Source organism: Oratosquilla oratoria, chromosome 25 (genome assembly GCF_046742065.1).
Source record: "Oratosquilla oratoria isolate Oo_2021 chromosome 25, ASM4674206v1, whole genome shotgun sequence".
Classification (NCBI taxonomy): domain Eukaryota; kingdom Metazoa; phylum Arthropoda; class Malacostraca; order Stomatopoda; family Squillidae; genus Oratosquilla; species Oratosquilla oratoria.
Window position 1 is genome coordinate 25,783,740 of NC_134801.1, and position 20,815 is coordinate 25,804,554.

General features: G+C 40.9%; 1 protein-coding gene across 1 annotated transcript in view; it reads left to right on the forward strand.

Moving 5' to 3' along the window:
* LOC143038875 (uridine 5'-monophosphate synthase-like) overlaps window positions 1-20,815 on the forward strand; it is a gene marked incomplete at its 5' end in the record, with an annotated part of 77,922 nt that overhangs the window by 6,750 nt on the left and 50,357 nt on the right. Inside the window, 2 exon segments of the mRNA XM_076208540.1 lie at window positions 449-592; window positions 13,512-13,634. Coding sequence (XP_076064655.1) covers window positions 449-592; window positions 13,512-13,634 — 267 coding nt within the window.

Genomic DNA, 20,815 nt, shown 5'->3' on the forward strand with positions numbered 1-20,815 from the left:
AAGGCAGTAACTGGAAGAATGGAGAAAGTATTTTAGATAATTGCTGATTATGGAGGAGGTTAGGGGAGCGATTGTGACAGGGAGAGGTGCCATGATAATTACTGTGATGGGAAAAGAATATAAGGAGGCTATAGGAAAAGATGAGACATAAAGAGCATTGAAAGTAATGAAAGCTGGATAGGTACCTTGGTTGGATGGGTGTCATGCTGAGTGTCTGACAAAGAGAAGAGCTGTTATTGTGGATTGGCTAGTGAGGTTGTTTAATGTGCACCTAAGGGTAGAGGACTGGAATATTTACCTAATCACTTCTAAATTTCCTTTCAATCGGCTTTGTTGTGTGTGAAAAGTGTCCTCTAATAAATTTTCCATTTATTTTGCTTAGTCAGAGTCATGTTATTGTTGAAGTTATTGTTTTTGAATGTGGCCTACATGATTTATTTTTCCAAAGGATTTGCCAATGTTGGTAAGAAGAAAGGAAAAGAAGAGTTATGGGACTAAGAAGATGGTGGAAGGAATATACAAAGCAGGAGAAAAGTGCCTGATGATTGAAGATGTCGTTGTATCTGGAGCTTCAGTATATGAAACTGTTCTGGTATGTGAACTTGATAGTTACATTCTTTGCATGTGACTATATTTACTGTTGTATGTTGGTAAGTCTTTGTTTTGTAAGTTCATATGTGTATGTATATAATAGTGTGTGTACATGTATGTATTTACTTAATTGTAGTGTGCAAGAAAGGAGCAATGCTTGTGGTGTCTGAAGGAATTTCTCCTCACATTCTTTATTTTTGTATGAAGAGATGAGGGAGGGCCACTGTGTAAATGAAGTGGCTGGCTGTATTTACGTAGTTGTATTTTGTGGGAAGGGGAGCTATGTTCGTGGTGTCCCGCCTTAGTAACTCGCAGTGTCTAGTTTGCTTTTGTTGTAGTAGACTGTTTCTTGCTACATTGTTTATGACCTGGTCAATGAGCAGGAAACAGGAATGACCCTTCATTCAAGAGGAGCTAAGATGAAAGGGAAACAATTGGGTGACTGAGGAGAGTTGAATGAGTATTTTCCTAATTGTAGTATACAGGAAAGGAGCAAAGCTTGTTGGGTCCCATCTCTGCCAGTTTATCATACCTAGCCTCAAATTCATATGAAGTTCCAACTGAATCTATATCCTTGATTTCCCATTGTCATGTTAATATTTGAATTCATGGGTTGTTCGAGCTTGGCCTATATCACCTTCCAAGCTATGCAAAGTATTTATGCATGTATATGGAAAATGCATTTCTTCATGTCCTTTAGATGTGGTTTTTCTTAATTTGTTCCCATGATCGCCCTTCCATCCTTAATAAAGAGATGTCAATGCAATCTGTCCCTGTAAGTGACCTGAATATTGTAATTATATCACTTTTTTTCTTCAATCTTTCTAAGTTGGTAGATCAAGTGCTTTTAGTCTTTCCTTGTATGGTTTATCTGCCAGGCTGGGGACCAGATTGGTTGCTGCCCCATGTATTCTCTCTATTTTACTTATATCCTTCATACTGTGGGGATCATACCACTGATGCATATTTCAGTCTTGGAAGGATCAAGGTGTCAATGACTTTTTTCATCCCTTCATCCATACAGTGAAGAGCCACTTTAATCAACAGCAGTAGTCTATATGTCTTTTCCACAATCATGCTGATATGTCTGTCAGGTGACAGGTTGTCTTTTATCAACAGTCTCAAATCATTCTCTTGCTTTTGTAATGAAATCTTCTCTTGAAGAATAGTTTGATGGTCTTTTGCCACATTTGCACATTTCAGTACCTATTTCAGTACTCTTTTCTCCATAAAAAATAGTGTAGATCTTTTGGCAGTAGTCTTAAAATCTCATTTTTCATTCTGTTCATGATTTTTGCATCATCTGCAAACGTGTTGGCAAAGCTTGTACCTTTTATGTCATTGACATAGACACGTTATTGGTACAAACGCTGAATCTTGTGGAACTCTGGTTATTACCGTTCTCCATCTTGACATCTTGTCCTATACTACTATTCTCATGTATCCTCCTTTCAAAGATTCTTTCATCCATTCTATTAGTTTGACTCTCAGTTCTCCAACATGCTCCAATTTCCACACAAGTTGAATGTGATGTACTTTATCAAAAGCTTCCTCTAGGTCAATGGTACACACAGTCCACATGCCTCTCTCTCTTGCAGCACATCAGTCATTCTAGTAAAAGCTTGAAAGGTTTGACATACACAATCTTCCATATCTGAAGCCAAAGTGACTGTCATGATATTCATCTCTTAAAGATATTTGAAGCATCAATATTTCACAATCTTTTCATATAATTTTAGTATTGTGGTGTCTTCTTATTCCACCTTTGTGTGATGGTACCACATTTGCCCTTTACCAATCAAATGGCATTATGTGTTCTTTCAATGAATACATAATATGACTGTGAATATTGTCTGCTAGTTGTTCCCTATATTCTTTGATTATCCTGTTTGAGATCTTGTCAGGTCCTGAAACTTTTGTCACATCCAATGATCCTAAAAGGTTGAGCACTTACTTCACTTCTACATTTATATCTTCTAAACCTGAATTTTTGCTCCCTTTGTTTTCCACCAAAAATTAAATTTTTGTGAAGACTGGAAAATTTTAATTATTTCTGCCTGAGCTGAGGCCTCCTCAAAGATCTCATAACTCATGATTTACTTGGAAGTTATGCATCAGTGTCTCAATTTACCATTTACAAATCTGTAACAGTTTTTGTTCATACTGTATTTGCACTTATCTACTACACCTCTCTCAAAATTGTTTTTTTCCTCCCTTTGAATTCTTCTATAGTCATTCCTAGCTTGTTTATAAGCTTCATTTTGTTTTACTGCTTCTTCTCTTCCTCCAATTTGCCTGCCCAAGCAATGTCCCTGGCTGTATTTGTAATCCTGCACCTTTTGTTAAACCAGTCCTGTTTCAGCTTCTTCACTCTACTCAAACTCGACATCCCACTACCATGAAGTGGTAAGTGAGAAGCCCCTGGTAGGGCAAACCCTGTCAGTTGCAGCATACCGCTGGGTTTGTTAAGCCAATGTTGGGTCACCTTCCCACCTGGCTAGGACTATTGAGAACCAATGCTACAAAGCCTGCAGCAGGTCCCAGTAATTGAATTCAAAGTAAAGATTTCCCATTTCCTCCTTAATCCTGTGGTATTCATGAATTCCTCCCAGTTTGCTTCTTCAAAGAATTTTTTTAACCCTAAGTAATCTGCTTTCCTAAAACTCAATCTCCTTTGCCTGTGTGATTCATTGCTTGGCTCTTGTTCCTCATCCTCCAGCTGAAATTCGGTTGTTACATGTATTCCCTGTGGTGGGGGAAAAGAATACTGCCACCAAGTATTCCCACTTGGATCGTAAGAGGCGAGAAGAAAGGGACGGGGATTGGGACTAGGCATCCTTCTCCTTGTAGCCCCACAGGGCACATTCCTAAAAGTCAGAGCTGGGATTCTGTGGAAAAAATCTACCACCGGTATCGGTAGTTGGTAGCGAGCCGCGTCCAATCGGTATCGGTAGATCGGTAGATTTTCAGAAATCTACCGACTGAAGGCGGTATTCGGTAGATTCGGTATTGGTAGATTAAAAAAGCTCTATATATAATAAAGAAATGCTTTTAAAGGCCCATAACACACTTTTTAAGTTATTTCTCTCTTATTTAGGTTAACTTAAGAATAGATGTAAATTAGAGTCTTTTAATACATTATTTATGTTCAAAAATACATAACTTATTTAATAAATGAATTTCTCTCTCAAAAAATAAACATCAAACTGAAAAAAGTTAAATTTAAACAAACTAGACAATACAGCATTATTTATTAACTTTTAAACATTTGATTAAAACACTAGGCGATGAGGCTGAGCACGTGGTCGAGAGCGTAGGAGCTAGAGTGTAGGTGTACTCGCGTTGGCAGGCCAAACGAGAGTGGGGCTCCCGCCAAAACTTTTGGTGGGAGCAAGAATCTGCAAGGTCGTGGCGGCCTCTGATTGGCTGAGAACGCCCAGAACGGCCGGTGACTGGCTAAGCGTGATGACGTCAAAGTAATTCCTGGAATTTCCTGCTAACTGCTTCCCATAGATGTGCTCGAACGTGTTGAAACTTGTCCGTTTCATTTTGCCGGGGTCGTCTTCTCTTAAGTCTTAACAAAAAAGTCCCGCGCTCACTTTTTCAATCTACCGATACCGATTGACTGCCAATCATGCAATCGGTAGCGGTATTCGGTAGTTTCTTCAAAATACCGAATGATCGGTATCGGTAGCAGAAATCTACCGCCGGTAGTACTGATCTACCGACTACCGAATGTCAATCGGTAGTCCCAGCTCTGCTAAAAGTAAAAGCAAAGGCATATGAGGGTCTGGAAGTTCTCGGACCAGCACCCTAAGGTTTGGGTCTTTTAATGTGCGTGGATGTGGTACAGATGAGAGTAAATGGGAAGAGATAGGTAGTATGTTTGTGAGAAGAAAGATGGATGTGTTGGCTTTGAGTGAAACTAAGCTGAAAGGGAAGGGCGATTGTAAGTTTGGGAGTGTAAGTGGGAGGTTATCAGGAGTGAAGAGAGGGCGAGGGAGGGAAGGGGTGGCTATATTAGCAAGTGAAGAGATAGGTAAACGTGTAGTGGAGTGGAAGGAGGTTTCCTCAAGGATAATGTGGATGAAGGTGAAACTGGGAAAGGAGATGTGGGTTTTTGTAAGTGCATATGGGCCTGGCAGTGAGAAGAGTGTAGAAGAAAGGGAGGCCTTTTGGATAGATTTAAATGAGTGCATAGAGGGTTTAGGGAGAAGTGTAAATGTAATAGTACTGGGAGACCTTAATGCTAGAGTAGGAAATGATCCAATTGATGGAGTGGTTGGGAAATGTGGAGTTCCAGGAAAGAATCGTAGTGGAGAGTTGATGGTGGAAATGTGTCTAGAGAGTTGATGATAGCAAATACAGTGTTTCGGAAGAAAGTCAAGCATAAGTACACATGGGAGAGGGTGGTGGATGGAAGGGTGGTAGATAGAGCGTTGATGGATTATGTAGTGGTAAATAGGACTATGATAGGAAGAGTTAAGGATGTACATGTGCTAAGGGGGGAGGGTGGGGAAATATCAGATAATTTTTTGGTGGAAGGTAAGTTGAGAGTGGAGGATAGATGGAGAAAGAGGAAAGGGACAAAAGGTAGGGAGGTGCTTAGAGTGAACTCTTTAAATGAAAAGGAAAAGGAGAAGGAGTACAAGAAGAAGCTGAAGGAGGAGTGGGAGGGAGTGAAGGATAGAGTAGAGCTAGGTGTGGAGGAGGAATGGGGATGGTTCAAGGAGGGAGTCACAAAGTGTGCAAGGATGGTGTGTGGAACAAGAAGGACAGGAGGAAATAGAAGGAAGGGTAGTGAATGGTGGGATGAGGAAACAAAGAAGGTTGTAGAAGAGAAGAAGCGAGCTTTCACAGATTGGTTACAAAATAGGACGAGGGAGTCATATGAGAGGTACAAAGAAAAGAAAAGAGAAGTAAAGTAAAAGGTAAAGGAGGCAAAGAGGAGAGCAGATGTGAAGTGGGGTAAGAGTATGACAGAAAATTTTTGAAAGTAATGAAAAGATGTTTTGGAAAGAAATTAAGAGAGGAAGAGGAGGCGAATCAAGTAGAGAAGAAAAGGTAAAAGGTGCAGATGGAGAGATGATAATGGAAGAGAAGGCAGTAAGGGGAAGAAGGGCAGAATATTTTAGGGAGTTGCTAAATGTGAAGGAGGATAGGGAGGGAAAGATAGTTGCAGTGGGAAATGCGAAGAAAATGAGAGTGATGAGTGAGGAAAATGGAGGAGAAATAAGGAAGGATGAAGTCGAGGCAGTTGTTAAGATGATGAAAGCAGGTAAGGCACCTGGTCTGGATGGATGCCATGTAGAATGTCTAAAAAAAGGAGGTACAGTGATGGTGGACTGGCTGGTGAGGTTATTTAATGTTTGCTGGAGAGTGGGTAGAGTGCCAGAGGACTGGAGGAATGCCTGTATAGTTCCACTTTACAAGGGAAAAGGGGACAAGTGTGAATGTAGTAGTTTCAGAGGGATTAGCTTGTTAAGTGTAGTTGGGAAGGCTTATGGGAGGATCCTGATTGAGAGGATTAGGAGAGGAACAGAGGGAGTAATTGGTGAGGAACAGTGTGGATTTAGGACGGGTAGAGGTTGTGTAGATCAGATCTTTGTGGTAAGACAAATATGTGAGAAAGCCATAGGAAATGGGAAGGATGTTTTTTTGGCTTTTATGGATCTGGAAAAGGCTTACGATAGGGTAGACAGAAAGGCACTGTGGGAGGTTATGCAGATATATGGGATATGAGGAAAGCTTCTCGGAGCTGTCAAGAGTTTTTATGAGAGTAGTAGAGCTTGTGTCAGGATTAGAAATGGAGAGAGTAAGTGGTTCGAGGTAAAGGTGGGACTTCGTCAAGGATGCGTTATGTCACCCTGGCTGTTCAACTTTTACATGGATGAGGTAGTGCGAGAGGTAAATGCAAGGGTGGTGGGTCAGGGATTGGAGATGGTTAAAGAAAATGGAGAAAAGTGGGAAGTGAGCCAGCTGTTGTTTGCTGACAACACTGCGCTTGTGGCAGGATCGGGGGAGGGACTGAGGAAGTTGGTGACAGAGTTTGGGAGAGTATGTGATAGAAGAAAGCTAAAGATAAATGTGGGTAAAAGTAAGGTGATGTGATGTACAAGGGGTGAAAGTGGCAGTAGACTGGAAGTGAGCATTAACCTCTTCCATACGGTGCCGCCTACGTAGGCGGCATGAGGAGCAAGTGGATACGCGAGGCTGCCACATCGGCATCTTGATTATATTTATTGTAGTTGTCCCTGTGTAACTGACATACTCTCTAAACTGGCTTCATCACATTTTCTATGGTTATCAAAATTCATGGGTGAAAGAGAGAACGATCGATATGAGCATTGACTATTTTTTATGGTGCGAGTATTATGACGCAACATCGTACGTCTGGCAGCTAATGCTGCCCACGAGATTTTGGCCTGGAGTGAAGTGGTTAAGGGAGAGCGACTGGAAGAAGTGGATAGTTTTAGATACTTGGGTGCAAATCTGACAGGAAAAGGTGGAGTGAAGGTGGAGGTAGAATGTAGATTGAGAGAAGTGAGTAAATGCCTTGGTGGATTAAGGAGTGTAATGAGGAATAGACATTTAGGAATGGATGCTAAGAGGAGACTGTATGAAGGAATGATTGTGCCAACAGCACTGTATGGAGCAGAAACATGGAACATAAGAGAGGAAGAGAGAAGGAGTTTGAATGTGTTTGAGATGAGGTGTCTGAGAAGTATGATGGGGGTTACTAGGCTAGATAGAGTGAGAATTGAGGAGAAGAACGGGGGTAGAAATGGAGTTGGGAGATAGGGTTGATGAAAGAGTATTAGGATGGTTTGGACACATGGGAAGAATGAGTGAATAAAGACTAGTAAAAAAGGTATGGAAGGCAGATGTGGAGGGAGTGAACATGAAGGGACGTCCTAGGTTGAGGTGGATGGATGGGGTGAAGGGGGCTTTGGGGAAGAGGGGAATGTCTGTTGAGGAAGGACGGGAGAGGACAGAAGACGGGTGAATGGAGCGTGGTTGCATATGGATGATGTTGTGATGCATGAGGTGGAATGGGGGGTGAGGTAGTATGTGTGAGCAAAATTTGACGCAGCCGGAAGGGATTTCTCCCCGTCCTCTCCTTTTGTGCATGGGGTGATGGAGAGGGGGGTTGCCGATTTAATGAAGCGTCCTTGCTGTGGATGTGCTGTGTCTTGCGACACTGCTTCTGACCCAGGGCAGTGGACAAGATGCAGGGATGACCCGTCATCTAGGAGGTGCTAAGATAAGAGGGAGGGTGGAGGGGTGTGGAGTGTATTCAGGGATGGAATGGGTGGGAATGATTTTATGCCTTTTCCTTTTTGGCTACCTCCCTTTTAAGGGGGAAAAAGCCTTGGTATATGTATGTATGTATTTTACCTAGTTGTATTTTGCGGGAAGGGGAGCTATGCTCGTGATGTCCCGCCTATGTATCTCGCAGTGTCTAGTTTGTTTTTAAACTCATGAATGGTTTTTGCGCATACTATTTCATTGTCCAGTTTGTTCCAAGTGTCCAAAACTCTATGAGGAAAACTGTTTTTCTTCAGTTCTCTTCTATAGCTATGTTTTTTGATTTTCTTTCCATGTCCTCTTGTGTTTCTTTTGTCCCAGTTAAGTAAGTTCTCTCTATCGAGTACCTCTGTGCCTCTCATGATTCTGTAGATGGTCAATAGGTCACCTCTCTCTCTTCTTTGCTCCAGTGTCGGTAACTCCAGTTTAGCCAATCTCTCCTCGTATGATAGGTTTGCAAGTGCAGGTGCCATTTTTGTAGCTGCTCTTTGGATTCTTTCTATTTTCTTTATATTCTTTTTGGTACTGGGGGACCACAATGTCACTGCATACTCTAATCTAGGCCTTATCAATGTAACCAATATTTTTTTCATCATGTCTTCGTCCAAGTATGTAAACGCCACTTTTATTGATCTTAGCAAGTTGTAAGTCTCCCCGACAATTTTGTTAATCTGTATATCATAGGACAAGTCGTTCGTGATGATTACTCCCAAATCTTTTTCGGATCCTACTTTCTTTACTTCTTTGGTTCCAATTGTATATTTTCCTGATATTCTGTTTTTGCTTTTTCCAAACTCCATTATGCTACACTTCTTAGTATTAAAGTCCACTTCCCATTTCTGACTCCAGTTCCATACCCTATTTAGGTCTTCTTGCAGTGCTTCACAGTCCTCATCAGTTTCTATTTTCCTTAGCAGTTTGGCGTCATCAGCAAAGAAGCTCATGTAGCAGTTCACGTCCTCATCCATGTCATTCATATAGATAGCAAACATTATTGGTGCCAGCACAGATCCTTGCGGTACTCCACTGATCACCTCTTTCCAATCTGAATATTTTTCTCTGAGCACTACTCTCATCTTTCTACCAGTCAGAAAGTCCTCTATCCATTTTAGTAGGTTTCCTTGTATTCCTCCTATGTGTTCTAGTTTTTTTAGTAGTTTTCTGTGTGGTACTTTGTCAAAGGCTTTTTGCAAGTCTAGGAATGCACAATCAGCCCATCCATTTCTTTCTTGCACTATGTCTATTAGTCTTGAGTAAAAGCATATTAAGTTTGTGGAGCATGATCTTCCTTGTCTGAATCCGAATTGTCTTGGGTTTAATATGTCATTGTCTTCCAGATGTTTTACCCATCTATTCTTGATTATTTTCTCACAAATTTTGGCTATGGTGCTTGTTAGTGATACTGGCCTATAGTTGGTGGGTTCTTCCTTGTTTCCTCCTTTGTATATTGGTACAATGTTAGCGTTTTTCCAGTCCTCGGGTATCTTTCCTTCTTTGAGTGAGCTGTTTATTAAGATGTGTATTTTGTCTGTTAGTTCTTCTTTGCACTCCTTTAGAATCCAATTTGCAATACCATCCGGGCCATGTGATTTTCTGACATCCAGCCTTGATAGATGTTCTGATATTTCCTTTAGTGATGCTGTAAACTCATTCATGAGGGGAGATTTCTTGTTTTTATCTATGTCACAATTTGGTATTTTCTCTCTGGTGAAAACAGATTTAAAGTGATTGTTCATGACTTCGGCCATCTCTAAATCTTCTGTGTATTCTATGTTTCCTTGGCATATTTTCTTCATTTCCTGTTTGTTTTTAAGTTTACCATTCACATACCGATAGAATAGTTTGGGTTGCTCTTTGCATTTGTCTATAATATCCTTCTCATGGTTCCTTTTCTCCTCTCTTCTCACATTAACATACTCATTTCTACAGTTAACATAAATTTGCCATTTGCTTTGTTTTTTGTCTTTTCTCCACTTTTTCCAAGCTTTGTCCCTTCTGTCTTTTGCCTCACTGCATCTTTTGTTGAACCAACATTTAATGTACTCTCTCTCTCGCTTTTGTCTTGGTACATGCCTGTTTACACCTTCATTGTAGTTTTCCATCAATATATTCCATTTCTCTTCCTCTGCTGTTTCTTCCCTGTAAAATTTTTCCCAGTTTGCATTCCGGAAGAATGTCTTTAGTTTTGTAAAGTCTGTTTTGTTGTACATCAGTCTTCCTTTCCTATGCTTTTCGTTCCTCTCTATGTCTATTTCTTCCTTTAGTACAGTTTCGATGAGTACATGGTCACTCTTTCCAATTGGTGTCTCGTACTGGACTTTATGCACTATTTCAGGTTCTGTTGTAAATATTAGATCTAGTTTTGATGGCTCTTCATTATTTCTGTACCTTGTGTTTTCACGGACCCATTGGGTCATTGTGTACTGAGTACTCCATGGTCATATCTAGCAGTACATTGCCCCACGAGTCATCTCCTCCTTGCACTGTCATGCTGTCCCAACAAATTTCTTTGCAATTGAAGTCCCCCATAATTACCAGATTACCCTTACCCATTAGTATCTCATTTAGTGATTTTCTTGTATCATCTAGCATTTTTGTATGTTCGTCTTCTTTCCAAGCGCTTGTTTTTGGAGGCACATAGGTCACCACAAACTTTGTATGTATATATGTGTGTGTATATATATATATATATATATATATATATATATATATATATATATATATATATATATATATATATATATATATATATTCTAAGAGTTGTGTCCAATAACATTTCATGATATTCAACTTCATTCCAAGCTCTTGTCCGGGGGGGGGGGGGGGGGATATAAGCAACCACGAACTCTCTTCAGTTCTGCCTTTTGGTTCTAATTTTTAGGTTGATTGCTTCAGCCTTACCTTTACTCAGATTTGTTTCTTCCCTTCCACCTTTGTCACTTCTCACCACAATCATTATCCCTCCATCTGTTTTATCTTCTGTCTCTTCTCCAGGAGGTGTATATATTGTTCCCCAACTGTAGACAAACATTTCTGGGGAGTTTAGTCTCCACTAAACACAAAATATCAGGCTTGTTTATCCTCAAGTAGTCATTTCTCCAACCTGGCCAAGAGTAAACCATCAACATTAATGGAGAGGGGGTGCATGCCTTGGCTGGCTACCTGCCTTATAAGGATGATGAGGATGACGTTCCCTAGACTCTGGTGGAGCAGTTCAGTCTCCCTGAGGAATGCCCTGGATGGAATGAGGCTCTCCCATAAGTCTGTCATAGTATATATGTTGTGTTGTTGGCATGCATAATTGTGCACAATGTTTTCCATAATATGTTGAATAGTATGTGTGAAATGTTACATCCTGGACAATTATCTACAATGCATTCAGTCATCTGTCTCTGGGAATTTAGAAAGGATGGATTTGTTGTTGTTGTCGTCGTTCCCTAGACTGTCTGTCCGAGCAGTCCCGTCTCCCCAAGAAAGGATGGATGGTAGCCTTGCTGTAGCTTGGCCAAGTGGACTTTGTTCCTCTAGGGAGAGAGATGATTCAGAGTGAAGGATGTTGGGGAGAATGGCATGCAGTAGTTTGTTGTTGTTGTGCTTGCTGTTCTCTAGACTGTCTGGCTCAGCAGTCCCATCTCTCTGAGGAATGCCATGGCTGGAACTGGGTTTTCCTTCAAATCCTTTATAGAGTGTAAATTGTGTTGTTGGCAGGTGTGATTGTGTACAGTGCAGTCCTCTATAATGTGTTGTATAGTATGGGGTGAAGTGCTGCATCCTGGACAGTTAAAGTCATCCAGCCTCTTCTGGTAGCTTAGAAGGGCTGGATGGTGGCCACACCACAGTCTTGACAGGTGGAATATATCCTTTTGGTAGAAAGTGGATTCAGAGAGATGGATATCATTGGGTCTGGCATGCTACAATATACTGTCTTTCAGTTTGATGATGGAGTGCACGATATGATTATGGATATACCTCTGGAGGCTGGTGTCTGGTGGTTGTGGAGGAAGAAAAGAGATTATTTCTGTGTGATATAGGTATTTGGGTGATTTCATGTTTCTTGGTATATGTGAGTGTTCTGCTATATAGTGTAGTGGATGTCTGTGTTTGTGGAGGCTGTGGCAAGTTTATGTGTGCCTCTCATGTCAAGGTGATCTTTGACTTTGAGGAGCCTATTTTCATGATTTAAATGGTCTGTAGATGTGCTTGTAGCAGGATCAGAGGAATTAAGTTAGTGATAGTTTGGGAAGGTGTACAAAATAAGAAAGTTGAAGATGAATATGGTGCTCAGATAAGAGGGAGGGTGGAGGGGTGTGGAGTGTATTCAGGGATGGAATGGGTGGAAATGATTTTATGCCTTTTCCTTTTTGGCTACCCCCCTTGTAAGGGGGAAAAAGCCTTGGTATATGTATGTAAAAGTAAAGTGATTAGATGTACAAGAGGAGAGGATGGCAACAAATTGGAAGTGAGTATTAAGGAAGAGAGGCTGGAGGAAGTGGATAACTTTAAATACTTGGGTGTGAATGTGTCAGGAAAGGGAGAAATGGAGGTGAAGGTAGAATGTAGATTGAGAGAGGAGAGTAAATGCCTTGGGAGATTAAAAAGTGTAATGAAAAATAGACATTTGTGAATAGATTCTAAGAGGAGATTGTATGAGGGAGTGATTGTGCCGACAGCACTGTATGGGGCAGAAACACGGAACATAAGAAAGGAAGAGTTTCAATGTGTTTGAGATGAAATGCCTGAGAAGTATGGTGGGGGTTACTAGGCTAGATAGAGTGAGAAACAAGGAGGTGAGGAAGAGAATGGGGGTGGAAAGGGAGTTGGGCAATAGGGTTGAAAGAGTATTGGAATGGTTTTCATACATGGAAAGAATGAGTGAAGAAAGATTAGTGAAAGAGGTGTGGAAGGCAAAGGTAGAGGTAGTGAACATAAGGGGGCAACCAAGGATGAGATGGAGGGATAGGGTAAAAGGGCATTGGGATAGAGGGGAATGTCTGTTGAGGAAGGAAGGTAAATGACAGAAGATACGGGTGAGTGGAGAATGGTTGTGTATGGATGCATGGAAGTGGGTAGGGGATGGGGGTTGAGGGAGTGTGTGTGTGTGAATGAAGGGAATGTCTGTTGAGGAAGGAAGGGAAAAGACAGAAGATAGGGGTGAGTGGAGAATGGATGTGTATGGATGACTATGATGCATGGAAGGAAGTGGGCAGGGAATGGGGGTTGAGGGAGTGTGTGTGTGCATGATATTTTGATGCCGCCCGAAGTGATTTCTCCCCATCCTCTCTCTTTCTGCATGAGGTGATGGAAAGGGGGGTTGCCGATTAAATGAAGTGGCCTTGCTGTGGATGTGCTTTGTCTTGCTACATTGCTTCTGACCCAGGGCATTGGGCGAGATGCAGGGATGACTTGTCATCCAGGAAGAGCCAAGATAAGAGGGAGGGAGGGGGGCAAATGGGAGTGGAGTACGTGGGGATGGAATGGATGGGAGTGGATTTTATTCCTTTGTTTTTGGCTACCTCCCATTTAAGGGGGAGAAAGCCCTTGATATATATATATGTATTTTAATTTAAAACCTGTTTTTACTTTGATTTTAAATATTTTTTTATTATTTTTAGACACTTCAAGAGTTGGAGTTAGATGTAACGGATGCAGTTGTGTTCCTTGATCGAGAGCAAGGTGGGCCAGCAAATTTACATGCTTTAGGAATCAACGTCATTGCTGTTGTTACCATCACTGAGGTTAGTGGATGTGTTTACCTAGTGTGTAACTAGTTGTATGTACCTAGTTGTATTTACCTAACTGTAGTATACAAGAAAGGAGCAATGCTTGTTGGATCCTGTCTTCTATTCTCTCATTTTTTATCATAATTAGCCTCAAATTCATGTACAGTTCCAAATTAATCTATATCCTTGATTCCCAATTCTCATATTTAGATTTGAACTTGTGTATTGTTTGAGGTTGGGCTATATGACATCCTGAACTATTTCAAGTATTTGTGCATCTATATGCAGGGCTGTGGAGTTGGGGTTGTAGTTATGGAGTCAGAGTTGGAAGCAATTATGGAATTGCTAGAGTTTGTTGGTAAAAATATACTGACTCAGACTTGGACTCCAGTTAAATTTGCACTTTATATGGCCCTGGTTTAGTATGTAGTTATATAGTACACACTCCATGAAAGTTGATAATATATATATATATATATATATATTTTAATTGTAATGTATTGATGGAGGAATGGAGGTGGAAGTAAATGTAGATTGAGAGAAGTGAATAAATACCTTGGGGGATTAAAAAGTGTAATGAAAAATAGACATTTGGGAATGGATGCTAAGAGGAGATTGTATGAAGGAGTGATTGTGCTGACAGCACTGTATGGGGCAGAAACATGGAACATAAGAAAGGAAAAGTTTAAATGTGTTCAAGATGAAATGCCCGAGAAGTATGGTGGGGGTTACTAGGCTGGATAGAGTGAGAAACAAGGTGGTGAGGAGGAGAGTGGGGGAGTGGAAAGGGAGTTGGGAGATAGGGTGGATGAAAGAGTATTGGGATAGTTTGGACATATGGAAAGAATAAGTGAAGAAAGATTAGTAAAAGAGGTGTGGAAGGCAAAGGTAGAGGGAGTGAACATAGGGATGAGATGGATGGATGGGGTAAAAGAGGCATTGGGAAAGAGGAGAATGTCTGTTGAGGAAGGAAGAGAAAAGATAGGAGTGAGCAGAGAATAGTTGTGTATGGATGATGCTGTAATGCATGGAAGGGGATGGGGGATGAGGGAGTGTGTGTGAATATTTTGATGCAGCCTGAAGGAATTTCTCCCCATCCTCTCTCTTTCTGCATAAGGTCACTGATTAAGTGAAGCAGCCTTGCTGTGGATGTGCTTTGTTTTGCTACATTGCTTCTGACCCAGGGAAGAGGGTGAGATGCAGGGATGACTCATCATCTAAAAGCCAAGAAGAGAGGGATGGGTGGTGAATGGGGGTGGAATATGTGGGGATGAAATGGGTGGGAGTGGATTATGCCTTTGACTTTGGCTACCTACCTCCCTTGTAAGGGGGAAGAGGCCCTTGGTATATGCATATATGTAATAAATCTCCTCTTATCTTCGTGGCCATTCCTCTAAACCCCCAAAACCTCTTTGCATAACCCTCGGTTTCAAATTAATGCATGGACCAATAGAAATATCCATTGTGTTCTTTGAATAAATTGGTTAAACAACTCCACATTTTGTATTCTGTTTTAGCACACAGTCTTGAGAGCTATAATATTCCTGTCAAGTTCCATGTGCATCTTTTCCATCACCACCAGTTTGACTGCTTCTCCCATTGCTTTGTTGCCAAACAGTTAGATAATTGTTTTCAGCTGTAGACTAATACAAAATACTATTTCTTTTCCCCTCTCTTGTTTTCCTCTCTAATATCTAATATTGAAACAAGGCTATTAAGAGTAGAAACAATTCCGTAACTACTTCAATACGAGTCGCATTCATGTGCGCAGCAATGGATACCTAATCTATGATGCATACACTACTCGTGTTATGAAATATAAAGTCACTGCTGTATTACTTGTTCTCTTTCACCCTGAGTAATAATAAACACACAAAACACGATCAAACTAGTTCACAGAATTTGGGGGTAACTACACTGGCTTACTTGTGTTCAGGCCACCATCCAGCATTGAAACAATAGGCTTAGCCACAAATTCTAATTGCCCCAGATGCAAACCCCACTAAAAGGACAAAACTCCTTGTAGTACAATGTTCCAGACAAAACTCCTTAAATAATGCAATATATCCTCTCTTAGTGACTTAAGGATTCACCCAGAGGCTGTTGCTATAATATCATTGTTATTATCATTGTCATATACTTAAAAGGGGGCAGAGGCACCATGTAGACAAAGGTTCATTTATGTGGCTTCAGCTGTTGGGCCCTGTTAAGTTTCTGTGTCTTGCTACATTGCATCTGACCCAGGCAGTTGATGGAGGACAGGAATAGTAATAATGATAATAATAATAATTAATAATTAGTGATAAATCGTCATCATCATCATCATCTTTTTCTTCTTCTTTTTCTTCTTTTTCTTCCTCTTTTTCTTCCTCTTTTTCTTCCTCTTTTTCTTCCTCTTTTTCTTCCTCTTTTTCTTCTTTTTCTTTTTCTTCTTTTTCTTCTTCAATTGGGAGTGGAATATCACTTGCACAGACTTTGTTTGAGATATTTTAAAAGAGAAACAAAGGGGTGGAGGGTAGATGGATGCATGCATGCATGCCTTGGCTGGCTACCTCCATTCTGAGGGCGAAGAAATCTTATGGTATACAGATAAACTATACCATTATTTCTTTATCATCCACAATGGAAATAAGCTTACATGCTTTTTTGTGTTATCCTCGGCAACTATAATTGTTATTTCGAACTATGTGTTCTTTTCTATATCTGCACTTCATGTATATTTATTCAGTGCCAAATAAAATTAATTACTTATTTGGTTTGGGGAAGAAAGAATACTGCCAGAGTCTTCCCACTTGGATTGTAGAAGGTGGATAAAACATGATGGAGGACTTCATGGGACTAAGTATCCTGCTCTTTGTACCGTATTTTTTGGACCATAAGGTGCGGGCAAAATCCTTAAAATCGGCCAAAATCGGGTGGTGCGCCTTTTCGTGAGGTGCGCCTTATGTATGGCTTCAGTGCAAAAAAATACCTCAGACAGTGACGTACTATTTTGACACGTTTCGTAGCTAGCCTGCCGACGGCGACAGTGCATAGGCCTAGCAAAAGTTACAACCAAGTTATAACCAAGATGCATGTATCTTGACAAGAAAATTGCGAAAACTTAGACAGTTTTCGAGTCCATACCACCGCATTCAGTCACACTATCATGGCTATGAAATGATAGCGTCTACAACACAGACAGCCATTTTGCATTGGTCTAGTCTCTCTCCACTCTGACTGTAGTCATTTGGGTATTTTTATAGTTTCGACCATGGGCGCGATATAGCAATAGAAAATTATTTATTAATTTTGTAAATTAAGATGTATCAACGTAATATGTAATTTTATGGGTGGAAATGAAAATGAAAAATACCTTGCTACAAGCAAATATGCTAATGAACGAAGTCGGTAGCATAGGATCAGGACTCCATCTTGTCATCTGTCAATTGACAGCCTCGGTACTTCCGACAATACCTTGCCAGATACATTTTCTTGAAGGAATGTTATGGAGCGGAGATACATGCATTCCTTGAAGCTGCAAGAACTTTATACCCCGTAAGCTGAGAGAGTGGTTTTTCAAAAGCCCGCCAACATCTCTCACGACGACGACAATGAGGACGAGCCGGATGACATTTAATTTGCAGGTAATGATTTATTAAACACAGGTTAGGTTAGACAAATTTATCATCCTTTCATTTCTTCGACGTCTGCATCTATCATAACAAATATGGCGTACCATTCATCTGATACGACTTAGTTACTTACGAAATCTGTTTTAGCACCTTTTTTGTTTTTTATTTCCGCTCACAAAATTGCATATTACGTTGATACATTATAATTTACAAAATTAATAATTAATTTTCTATTGCTATATTGCGCCCATGGTCGAAACTAAAAATTTACCGTCATTTGTAATAAATCTTGTGTTTTTAAGTGAATAGAGAATTCCGGGAATAAAACTGCTAATGTTGGTTTTATTCCCCACAATTCCCGTAACGTGTTTATGTTGTTTTTTAGGGGTATTGGCAGGGCAGACCATCCATGGAGGTGGTCTGATTTCACTGACCAAAATAAAAAAAATATATCATTTTTGTAATTTTGCTAAATCCCAACCGATTTTTCTCATTCAACAACGAAAATGTTCAGTTCTGAATGCCCTCACATATGCATGATTATCCGATGACAAGACCAGGTGCGCGCCTTATGTAAGGACGGGAAATAGCAAATTACGGGTGGGCCTTATGGTACGAAGCGCCTTATGGTCCGAAAAATACGGTAGCTTTATTCCTACGAGAAGTTGAGGCATAAGAGGGTCTGGGAGGAGTTTTCTAACCAGAACCCTAAGGTTTGGATATTTTAGCGTGTGTGGGTGTGGTACAGATGAGAGTAAAAGGGAAGAGATAGGCAGTATGTTTATGTAAGCAAAGGTGTGATAGGGGTTACTAGGCTAGATAGAGTGAGAAATGAGGAGGTGAGGAGAACAGGGGTGGAAAGGGAACTGAGAGATAGGGTTGATGAAAGGTTATTAGGATGGTTTGGACACATGGAAAGAATGAGTGAAGAAAGATTAGTAAAAGAAGTGTGGAAGGCAGAGGTGGGAGGAGTGAATATGAGGGGGCGTCCTAGGATGAGATGGATGGATGGGGTGAAAGGGGCATTACAAAAGAGAGGAATGTCTGTGGAGGAAGGACGGGAGAGGACAGAAGATAGTGGTGAATGGAGAGCGGTTGTGTATAGATGATGCTGTGATCAATGAGGGGGAGTGGGTGGGAGATGGGGGGTGAGGAAGTATGTATGAGAAAAAAATTTGATGCAGCCTGAAGGGATTTCTCCCCGTCTTCTCCTTTTCTGCATGAGGGGACAGAGAGGGCGGGTCGCCAAATTTATGAAGCGGCCTTACTGTAGATGTGCTGTGTCTTGTGACACTGCTTCTGACCCAGGGCAGTGGACAGGATGCAGGGATGACCCATCATCCAGGAGGTGCCAAGATAAGAGGGAGGGAGGAGGGTGGAGGGGAGTGGAATATATAGGAAATGGAATGGGTGGGAGTGGTTTCTATGCCTTTCTTTTTGGCTACCCCCCATGTAGGGGGAAAAAGCTTTTGGTATATGTATGTATACTATCTGTAATGATTCACAATCCTCCTCTGCTTTTACTTTCTTTAGTATTTTTGCGTCATATGCAAAGAAATTCATATATCACTCCACTTCATTCGTATCACTTATATATATGGCAAACATGATTGGAGCCAGTACCAAACCTTACGGGACACCACTTATCATTTCTTGCCAATTCGAGAATTTGTCTCCAATTACTACCCTCATTTTTCTCCAAGTCAGGAAGTCTTCCATTCATTCCAGTAATTTTCCTTTGATGCCATCAATGGCACTCTATGGGGCAGAGACTTGGAATTTAAAAGAGGTAGAGGGGAAAAACTTGAATGTATTTGAGATGAAATGTCTGAGAAGTATGGTAGGGGTTACTAGGTTAGATAGAATGAGAAATGAGGAGGAGAGTTGGGGTGGAAAAGGGGATTGCAGGTAGGGCTGATGAAAAAGTATTGGGATGGTTTAGACACAGGAAAGAATGAATGAAGAATAATTAGTAAAAGAGGGGTGGCAGGCAGAGGTGGAAGGATTGAACTTGAAGGGATGACCAAGGATGAGATTGGTGGATGTTGCCAAAGGGGTTTTGAGCAAGAGGGGAATGTCTCTTGTGGAAGGAAGGTAGTAGATAGAGGTGTGTGGAGAATGGCTGTGTATAGATGATACAGTACTGTTATGCAAGGAAGGGAGGTGGTAGGAGATAGGGTGAGTAGGGAGTGGTTATGTGTGAATTATATTTTGATGCAGCCTGAAGAGATTTCTTCCATTTCTTCTTTCCCCATACTGGTGTATTGACTGCATGGTAACTTGCAGCTAATACTTTAGGGACTATTGTGGAGGTACCCTTGCTGACCATGGCAAAATATTATTTGTCTATGTCAGTTTAAAATATCTCAGGAATGATGGTACTTTGTATGACTGCTGTCCCTCCTTTATGCTTTTTCTTTGATCCTGTCCATCTGTGACTCTACCTCTTCCAGATTCTTCTTGGGTGAGAGAAAAGAATTCTGCCACAGTTTTTCATGAATGTCATAAAAGGCAACTAAATGGGATGGAGTGAGGGGACTAAGGATCCTCCACTCTTGTGTTTTTCTCCATTGATGAATCAATATTTGAAGATCTGAGAGGATTCCAACCAGAACCCTATCAGTTGGGTCATTAATTGAATGTGTTCATGGTCCAGATGAGAATGGGAGGAGGAGATTGATGGTACATTTGTTAGAAGACAGGTGGATATGTTTTAAGTGAAGAATTGTTGTTGGGGAGGGGTGGGTTAAAATTTGGGAGTGTTGGAGATGAGGAGTGGGTGGGGGAAGGGGAGTATCTCTGCTGGTGAGTATTGAGATTGGAGGGTGTATGGGCAAGTGTCATCAAGGATGGTGTGGGTGATAGTGAAATTGGGATGGGAGAGTTTTATGATCTTAGTAATGAGAAAAATTAAGAGGTAGACTTTGTGTTGAATTAAACAAGTGTATAGAGTTTTGAGAGGAATGTAAATGTAGTATTGGAGGATCTTGATACTAAGTTGGATATGAGGAGCTGATGGATGGAGTGGTGGGAAGGTTGAGGGTGTCAGGTGGGAACTGCAGTATAGAGTGAGGATGCTGGGGATGTTTAGAAAGGGAGTTGTTGGTGGCATGTTGTGTTTGAGAAGTGACAGGCATGGTTAAATATGGGAAGGTTGTCGGAAGAGATTGTGGTTGAGAGGGCATTGATGGACTAGGTAGTGGTGTCCAGAGAGAGGATTAGAGAAGTATTTTTTGTAACCTTTTAGATTATGTCCACAAATATTGGAATTGATTTATACATATACTAAAAGGCCTTTTCCTAACCAAAAAGATGGCCAATTCAAAGCATACTCATTCTACACCCACTCCACAAGCCCAAAAATCCATTTGTTGTTCCCATCTTAGCACAGAGATGAAGGGTCCTGTCCCCTGCCCCACTGTTGTAGTCAAAAGCAATTCATCAAAACGGCACTTTCACAGCAGTGCTCAACAGCTGGAAGTGGTTTTACCCCCTACCACTTCATTATGTGGCAGACCCCTTCCTCGTCTACTTGAAAAATATATGGAACAAACAAAAGAACATTTTTCGGAGCTGCATCAT